General features: G+C 46.2%; 1 protein-coding gene across 3 annotated transcripts in view; it reads left to right on the plus strand.

Annotated features, from left to right (window-relative positions):
• Positions 1–4,864: 4,864 nt before the first annotated feature.
• The window catches only part of RNF130 (ring finger protein 130), a 175,436-nt gene continuing 170,292 nt past the window's right edge, over positions 4,865–10,008 (plus strand). For 2 of the 3 annotated variants that reach the window (XM_083181474.1, XM_083181473.1), the window contains exon 1: positions 4,866–5,946. In XM_083181474.1, the coding sequence (XP_083037600.1) occupies positions 5,709–5,946 (238 nt within the window). In that variant the 5' untranslated portion in view covers positions 4,866–5,708. Of the gene's footprint in view, positions 5,947–10,008 lie in introns of all 3 variants that reach the window. The other variant, XM_083181475.1, reaches the window with a different exon arrangement.

Here is a 10,008-nt window from a genome sequence, read left to right on the forward strand (position 1 = left end):
TCCATCCCCCGTCCCCAGCCCAGTGGCACCCACCATCCCAGTGTCTGTCACCCTGCACCCTTCCCTCCCCATCAGCTAACTTCCCACAAAACAGTCACAGTGCCCCCCCCCCCCCCCCCCCCACCATAACCTTAATCCTCACATCCCAGTATCCAATCTATCTGGTCCTGCCTACTGTCATACCCTTCCCATTTACTATTGTGATCCCCCCACCCTCATTTTGGGCGGAGTGCTGGGGGGCCCTTTCAAAATGTTTGCTATGGGGCCCAAACAGGTCTAGTTACGCCTCTGTATATAAACATATCTACATCAGCAGATGGTACTAACATAAGTATAAGGGTGGTATAAAACAGAGGGATTAGATGCCATTAAAGGTATTAAAGTATGGCAACGTTTAACCGTTTGAGTGCCAAAAGTTACTGTGAGAGATCCTGAAATTGGCAGGGATGGTCAGGACATTAGGCAGCAGGTAGGGAGAATGGGCAAAGTAGTCCTCTCCCTCCTCCTATCCTCCTCTCTGAACAGTACAAAACAATATAGGACAAGTATAGCATCAGGGTACAGGACACTGAACCAATTATCAGGGTGGCATACATATATATATATGCATTTAAAGATCACTACCAGCGGCGTAACTATAGCGTAACTATAGTTCTCTGAAACTGTCTGCTGTATGGGGGCGGCCATTTTGTGGTGGTCCTCAGCAGAAGAACGGCGCTGCCGGACCAGCGCGATAGGTAAGGCTGTGGGGGATTGGGGGGGGGGGGTTGCATGGGCGGTGGGGCGGGGGGGTAGGAGTGCTTGGTGGGGCGGCGGCGGGGGTAGCTACGCCACTGATTACTACATAGGCTGTGGGCCGTATAGGCTGTGTGAAACATAGAAACCTAGAATGTGACAGCAGAATAGAACCACTTGGCCCATCTGGTCTGCCCCTTTTTTAAACATGTTACCTGAAACCATATTTGATCCTTATTTTTTTGTAAGGATATCAATATGCCTATCCCAAGCATGTTTAACTTGTACTAATGTATTTGCGTCTACCACCTCTGATGGAGGCTATTCCACTTATCTACTACTACCGAAGTATTTTTTCCTCAGATTTCCCCTGAATCTCCCCTCCCTCTAGTGTCAGTGCATGTCCTTGTGTTCTGTTGCTCCTCTTCCTGTGAAGAATGTCTCCCACCTGTACCTTGGTAAAACCCTTGATATATTTGAAAGTTTCTATCATGTCCCCCCTTTCCCTTCTATGCTCCAAACTATACATACAGATGGAGCCGGCCTTGTCTTTGCAGGAATGGCGGCAGCCGCCATCCCACGCTAGCCGCCATCTGCTCTGCAAAAGGGGAGGCGCGCGCACGAGATGCGCACGCGTCCCCTTCCGACGGCGTTTCCCCCGGGTCCCAGCCATTTGGATGTAGAATGTCCGACTTTTTTCCAGAATTCCGCCAATGTGATGGTGTGCGACTTACACTCAGGGCAGAGGGAGGGCGGAGCTAGTGGACCACACGTTCTGGGCACCAAAGGCTCACCCCTGGCGCCGCGGCCGTGAAACCGATGACGTCACGCACGTCACGGTCTCCTTCCCCACACCTCCCTGGACAAAGCTGCTGCTGCTGCTTGGGCCGGCTCAGTCGGCTGTGATGGCGAGCTGGCCGGGCAGCACTTGCACAGCAGAAATCAAGAGGACTCCTCCCCTGTCCCTGCTGCACACAGTCACTCCCTCCTCCCTGGCTGCAGCAGCGTCATCATCACTCCTTCCCAAGTGCTGGCTGTAGCCTGGAGGAGGATTCTGACTGCTGCTGTGCTGGCTGCCGCCCTGCTGAGCTGTCTGTCAAGGTGGATTTTAGTTTTTAAATAAAGATCAAGTAAAGATCAAATCATGGATCATGGGGAATAATCATGGATTATGGGGTTTGGGGGATTAGTGGGGGGGGGGGGGGGGGGCGCGAGACGAGACATGCCCTTGCTTCCGGGCACCATGGCACCTAGCTACACGGCTGCAAATGGGATGCAACTTAGTGGAATTTTAAGACCAGGAAGTGTCCAATTTATTTGGACCAAATGGAATAGATACATTGCGTATATACCGGTAGTACAGGTTAAGTATCCTTATCCAACTATCCATTATCCAATTTATTCCGAAAACCATACTGTACAAAATGAAATTTATTTATTTTTGCTAATAACCTGCTGGGAAAACATTGGTAACTGGCCCTACTGGGGAAATGATATATAACTGTCACTAAATATGTGCAAGAAAATGATTGCTTGGCATTAAAATTCAGTCAGTGCCGGAGTAAGCCTTTGAGGGGCCCGGGGCACTTTAGACAGAGGGGCCCCGTGTACTTGTCATTACTGGCCGCATGGGAGAATATTGCCCTGCCAAAATGTTTGTGCCCCCCTCCCCAGGCATAACTGAGAAGCTGAAGCAGGAGAGGAGGAAGAGAGACCAGCAGACACTGCTGCTTCCCTTGGCTCCAACGCATCCCAGGCCGCCTAGAACGCCATCCGCGCCCATCCTGTACACAGTAGCTAATAGCCGGCTCTGTGTACAGAACAATTGAATCAGTGGGGGGGATTTGTCGTCTCTGCCTGGCCGCACCCGCCTGCGGCTGACGCTCCTCTGGTGCTCGGCCAGCGGCAGGCAGCAGCATGTCAGTGCGTCGAGCGGGTGCTGGTGCCCACACAGACCCTGCTGCCAATAGCTCCCCAAGCAGCAGCTGGGGCTGCCTTACAGTAGTTAGGCCACTAGTCAAAACATAGAGCATAGGCAGTATAAACTTGGTCAATGGGTAACTGCAGGGGGAGGGGATTAATATATATATACACACATATATATATATATATATATATATATATATATATATTCCTGCAGTGCATTATTACAGTGATAGTAGTTGTGCTACTGTATTATAGTAGTAGGCTTTATTTTCACAGTGACTGCATTTTTTTTTTTTTTGTTATCCAACCACAGGTTGTAAAGAATATAATACTAGATGTTGGAATATATACGAAAAGTAACTTAAACAACAATAGTACAACATTGTTGTACTATTAGTAAAACATTTTCATTTATTTCTTTAGCTGAAACAAAGGAAATGTTGCCTGTAAAATGCCATTAGCATGATGGGACAAACAATGGCGGGCAAGGATTACCTGGCTCCTCTAATAGCCCACACAGCGAGCCCTTCAGTAGCATTATGGGCTGCAATATGGTCAGCTTCACAGCTTTGTAAAGTAGCAAGACGGTCCAGCAGCCACACGATTGTCAATCATTAACGAATGGACACAAAGGCAGCAGATGAGGCAGCAGCTGAGGCGGCCTTCAGACAAAGAATTCTGCTAATTACTTTATGCGATTACCAAAATCTTTGCCTGGTTACTTGGTATAGTGTGTGGGGCCTGGGTGCGGACAGGATGAAGTGAAGCAAAAATATATTTGTTATTTTCAGTCCAAGTGACACAGTACAATTTTCTTCCTAAAGGGCCGTTACACACAGGACTATTTCTGGGCTATTTCTAAGCAATCTGATTAGATCACTTAGAAATTAAGGACACATCGCCTAACTTGTATACCCCCCAGTGATGGTGGTCCCACGTGCCGATATGGCCTGACTAGGGGGAGAAATTTACTAAGATGTGTATTCTACTTCACACGTGATATTGCTATGGGCCAGTGGCGTAACTAGATACATGTGGCCCCATAGCAAAAGTTTGTAAGGGCCCCTATTTATCACCTAATGCTGAAAAATAAATACAGCACTGACAGGCAAAGTGGGCCCCTCTCAGCTCTGGGCCCCATAGCAGCTGCACCCCATGCACCAATGGTAGTTACGCCCTTGCTATGGGCAACCAATCAGATCCTGTCTACTATCTTCTAGAGGGTGCTATATAAATAAGTAGATTCTGATTGGTTGCCCATAGCAACATCACATGTGAAGTAGAATACACATCTTAGTAAATTCGACCCTAGATCTTGACTGCATGCATTCAAAATCTAGTCAGATTGCCAGTGTTCTCTCACAAGAGAACACTGGTCCACACAGATTCCTCAGAGCTTAAGGACATCGCTCAGTGCTGGGCACCTGTCGCCCTGTGTGTACGAGCCTTAACATTGGTTTGCACCTTATGGCAGATTTTAATACCGTACTGTTAATATTAAAAAAAAAAATTATATTGATCTACTGGTTTTTTATTTTATTTTTTAAGGGAGAGGAAGAAGGGAGAGGAAGGTACTTGTTAATTATACAGATGACTATATACCACAATAGCTCGCCATTAAACATAGGTTTATAGTAAGTGTAAGTAATGTCGGTGAGTGACAGTCCTCCCTCATCTTTGTGGCCACAGCTTACGCTACAGAACTTACGTAGCACAACCCGCACCGCCCTGAATCAACGCCACCCTCCTGTGTCCATGCCACCATCTATTACCTTTAGTAAAGTTGTCCGAAGCATGTCGAGCGAAGCGAGCCCGCGAGAGGATGATAATGCTATTCTGAAAGCGGCTAAGGTTGGCGTAAGCTGTGGCTGCAAAGATGAGGCAGTACCAAAATATCAAAACAACATTTTCTAGAAAGTAATAAAACACTTTAATATATAACAAATAATATATACATTCTATACACTGCTGTTGACTCCTGAACTCCAGTTAGAGCAGGGAGTACATTATTACAATGGGCCTAATTCAGATCTGATCCCACAGCTGGTAATTTTATTACATTTATTGAAATCACTACCCAGCCTCTACGATGATACACTTTGAGTGCTGCTCAATGCGCATGCGCAGAATAACAGGGACGTGAAGGAGCCGGAGACTGCGGTCACGTGAGGGGGCGTAGCCAGCTCTCTGTCTAGCCCCTCCCGCTGCTGCCCTCTCAGTCAGTCAGTCTGCTAGCGCCTTCGGCGGCGGCAGCAGTGATCCAGCGGAGTTTTTGTTGCTGTTTACCTGCCATCTCCAGCACCGGGCAGGCTGTGTCACCCTGGGCAACTCGCCAGCGCTATAACATAGGAAGGGAAGCTCCGGAGCCGCCTCTCTCTCTCTCTCTGTCCAGCTGACAGAGAGAGGCATTCGCTTTCTAGTGAGTGCCAGCTGGTGGGGGGGTGACTTGTGCCCTGCTGGCACACACTCTGTGCCCCCCATCCCCCCCCCCTGCCAAGGATGCTCCAGTGAAGACCCCCCATCTCCTTTGCCCACACCACCCCCCTCCTGCTGCACGACCCTGTGGACAATGTACTGTGCACCCTCATGCCTCCCATACCCGCACCCTCCTATGCTTGCAAAATAAAGGATCACGTTGGCAAGTGGGTATGTCAGAGGGCACAAGCATCTCTTTGTGTGCCCTGGTGCTTGGATTATTATAGCTGCATGGTGTGCATTGAGTAGGATCTTATCAGTCCCTCTGCTGCAAAGCTGTCCAGTAAGGAGTGCCAAGGACTGTTTTTTTTTTTTTTTTGAAATAATTGTAATTATTTTTTTTTTTAATCTGCACTTTTTTTTTTTTACCAGCACTGGTAATTGGTTGGTAACAAGTAATGATGATGTAACGGAATTGCACATTGCACATGGTGAAGATTCTTTTGCAGCCTCACTCATAAAGGATATAGTTTTTGCATTGTTGCACTTTGTTTTTGTTTTGTTTTTTTCTCCCTATTTTTTACCAAAGGATTATTGTGTCTTTTATTATTTTTGATAAGACTTGGTTGAAAATGATTTCCAGGCGGTCGCTCCAGTACCTGAACTGTCTGCCTTTACTGGTCCTCTTGCCCTGCTCGGTGGTCCATAGCGGCTCTGAGACCACCAGTGTGGATTATTTCAATGCCATTGTGAATGTCACCGCGCAGGAACCAGGCAGCAAATCTGTCCTTGACGGTGGGCGCTATGGGCTGAACTCCCCCATCACCGAAGTGAAAGGGATCATTGTGACACCTGTCAACCTCCAAGGAGGTATATATTCCTTATTATTACACTGCATTTATATTTTTTGGGGGGGGGGGATTTCTGCAAGGTAACAGAGTGGTGCTGAGATTACGGCGTGTGCCAATATTCTAGATTGCACTATATGCCAATACTGTATGCAAATACTGTGGTACTGTATGCAAATAATGTGGAACTTCATTTAAAAAATTGGTTTATTTATATAGAATATTGGCAAACTGACTAGATTTATAGTGCAAGTCTTGTATTTGAGGGGGGAGTAATGAAAGCAATTTCAAACTGAGCAGCTTACTTTATAGAGTTAGTGGGTGAAATGTAATGGGGTGCGATTTTTAGACGTGTAATTTTTTTTTTGTGGGGGGCACAAAAATGGTCAAACTTGCACATTTCCAAAAAATCACACCTGTAATAACGTGCAATTGCTGTAAAATTTTCACATTTCGAACTGTCTAAAAAAATCTCACCCTATTACGTTTCGCTATTAACTAATGCGCCTTTAATTGTCCTGCTGTTATCCATAACTGATAAAACAATACATGTGCTGGTCCATTAATAGAATTTTACATTCTAAAATTGGGTTTTTAATAAACAACCAAAGTTATGTTTGTTTTATCTTTGATGGTACAGAGGGCCTGGTTCTGGTTTGATGGGTCCCTAGCGTATTCGCACCAGAGACCGATATATTCGCATGTGTAGTGTTGACTCTAGCATTTAGAGCACGCTGGGGGCGAACCAGGCCCGCTGACGTCACAGCTGGGGGTGGTCCTGGGCTGCCGACATCACAAGAGGGGCGTGCCTGGGCTGCGATGTCATCAAAGGGGGCGTGCCTGGGCCTCCGTCCCCATCAAAGGGAGCGGGCCACTGCCGTCACCAAAGGGGCGGGCCCGTCCCCTCTGAAGTCGCTGTGCTGCCGGGGAAGAGCCGGGCATCGCCGTCTATGGTGGCGCTGGGCTGCTAGAGAGGCAGGGCGCATTTTGCCCTTTCAAAATCGGGCAGGGCGCAGCGCCCCGCTCAAACAGCCTAGTGGGAACACTACATGTGCAAGGACGCTGTGCAGATGTCTTCGGCGACTTGCACAGGTGGGGTGGGATAGAGGCGGGCAGGGGGTTGCCACGTGGAGACAGTCAGAATCAGGCCGAGAGTACCATGTCTACTACCTGTGTGTTTAGACCTTTGACCTGCTTGGCTATATCACCTGTCCTAGATTTCCTTCTGGCCTGTGATCTTGGTTACATATGTCTTGCCCTTATTCCAGAAGGTATTCTCTATATTTGTCATTAATAGAGTCTTATCCTGTTCTTCATCTGCTCATTTTGCATATCATCTATACTGTATATATGTCTAGTGTCTGTGAGTCTCAGAAATGATGGCATCTGCTGGCAGACAGTGATACTACATCTCTTTCTCACACATGCACAAACACAGAAGGAAGCAGACTAGCTTTCGAAGCTTTTGCTTTGAGCGGGCTTACTAGTTCTCCTTATAAGCATAATCATGGTTTCTGTATAATGTAGGGGTACATTTAAAATCATGGCATAAAGAATCTGCATGTGATACCAAAACACCCAATTAATCGACAGATTTGAGTCAAGTTTAGTCATGTTACTAGAAGCTGATTTTTGATTGGTCACTAAATGCTACAGCCCATGTACTGATTGTACTATTGGTTAAAATAAGACCTTGTTTTCTTTATCCACAATTCCTCCCATCAGATGTTTTTATTTTGATGCTGAGACTTCTTTGCGTTATATGCTGGACATAGCCATATTTGGTGAGCTAAGGATGAAGAGGTGTACAGGGTCAGCATGTACTGCTTTGGGTTTACTTGGTCATTTGAACAGAGAAGACCAGTCTGACGTTACATACTGTGTAAACAAATTTACGTTAGAATCAGACGCTGTATAGATCTCTTCTGTAATAGTATATTATTTATTTACCAAAGTCTAAAAAAATAACATTAACCAGTTTTTTATTTCAAAAGTTTCATGCATCTCCCCCAAAATGACAGTCCCGAGACGATTGGTTGCCAGTGCCGTAACTGCACTGGCATTGCCCATTCTACTTGCTTGCAGAGTGCATGGAACAACACCCTGCAAGCCACTAACACCCCCACAGCAGCCCAGAATCCAGAGGCTGCTGTGGTTTCAGCCTAAGCAATGCTGATGAAACAAAGAACTTAGCTCTGATTGGTTACAAGAAGAAAGCCCTATGTGTCACAATGAAAGAGAGGAATAATGAAACATATGGACAAAAAGGATAACCATTTTTAAAACTAAACATCTGGAAAAAGTGGATTTTGATCTAGTCCGAGGGGCTGGAAATGGTTAACTAACGGTTGCCTTTAGATTCTGTTTAGCGACCGCTTCCCATGGCGTTGATATTGCAGTTGTGTGGCGTGTATGCATCTGCACAGTAAATGAACGTCAACACGTACAAGTTATATTGGAACGATTGCTAAGGCTAATTTATTCCATTTGTTGTAAATCCAAGGGAAGTCGTTTTCCAAATATGATTGTATAAGTTGGAGAAAACTTATACCCCCCCCTCCCCCTTCCCAAAGTAGAACACAAATTTTTGTCCAGTTTCATCTATTCAAGGTGTGTGGGTGTGGGTGTGGGGGGGGGGGGGGGTGGTGATGTCCTGAGTTGCTTTATATGGATCCTTGATTATGATAATGGATCGAACTTATGACCTAAAAATTCCTCCGGAATGCATCTCTCTTGCTCATGGATACACACTGCATGTTTTCTCTGACAAGTTTTCTGAGGCATATGGAGATATTGACCACCTGCGTGATCAAGTTCTACATGTGAGGTCACTCAGGTGTCCGCTGGTTTGGTCTGGACAGCTGCTGCCAGTCTGCCGCCAGCCTTTTTCTAGGTTTAGAACAGGAAAGTGAGGCTCATCCGGTGATTTGCTTCAACTCTGCGAGAATAAAATGCATGTTAACTGTAATAAAGTATGCGCCTCGCTGCCTGTGCCAATCACTCACAGTTAGAGGATAACTCTCTCCACACTCAGGGCTCACAGCCCCTTTATAGTCAGAAGACACAGTAACATGCAGTTATCCTCCCATAGTTCTTCTTCCTTACCAATCAGAACAGCTATACCAAAATGTAAGTACAACTCAAATTGCCAGGTGCTCCCATACGTTGCCAGATTTCTGCTCCCGCGATACATTGGACAGTTGTGTATCCAGCTTAAGACGTTGAGTCTTTTCGAGGTCACAGAAGAACTAGTTAATACAAATGCTCAAAATATTCAACACCGTTACAAATACTAGTGAACAACCTCAATCTTTTTGGATGGAATGAATGGCTTGAAGTTAATATTTAGTTCTAAAACAAGATTGGAAGCAATGTAAAGCATCTTTCCTAGTTAACCTACACAAATTATGCTCAATATATTATAAGGAAAATTCTACCATATTGTAATTTTATTCGGAATATTAGTTCAATTCAGCTTGGAGATCTGCAGTATGTATATGATGACGTATCTGTGTCATTTATGTTATGGCTTGCATCATAAACGTAATTGTAAGCATTAAGAGGGTGATTCAGGTCGGCTCATTAGGCAGGGGTCGTACACTGCCCAGCATGCCCCATAATCAGCCAAAGGAGAGAGAAATCACCGACCATCGAAGGATTTCTCTCCTCTGAAGAGGGGAGAGTCCGTCTGAACAGATCTTTTTATTTGGTCGATGTCCGCCGGCAGGCATCAGCCCTCCCACATTCCCATTCAGCTGCCCCCTGCCCGCCCTCTCCATCTACTACCCGTGGTACGCCTTGGCGACTGTCATAAAACATTGGGCATTACCCTCCAGCCACCCTCCCCTACCTAAGGGAATGCCTTTGTGACTGTTATGGTCGCCGATGGTGTTCGCACATCGGCCCTGCACATGCGTACATTCACCGATATGCATGCGCAGAGCCACACAATCGGTCCCCGCAGCGAATTTGCTGTTGGCCGATTGAACCAGAATCCGGTGTTGTGAAAACAGAGATCTCTCCTGTGAAGTATAGTTCAAGGACATCCTACAATGAAGCAGGTGTCTGGGGGTAAAACCGTACA

Source organism: Crinia signifera, chromosome 4 (genome assembly GCF_055691185.1).
Source record: "Crinia signifera chromosome 4, ASM5569118v1, whole genome shotgun sequence".
NCBI lineage: Eukaryota > Metazoa > Chordata > Amphibia > Anura > Myobatrachidae > Crinia > Crinia signifera.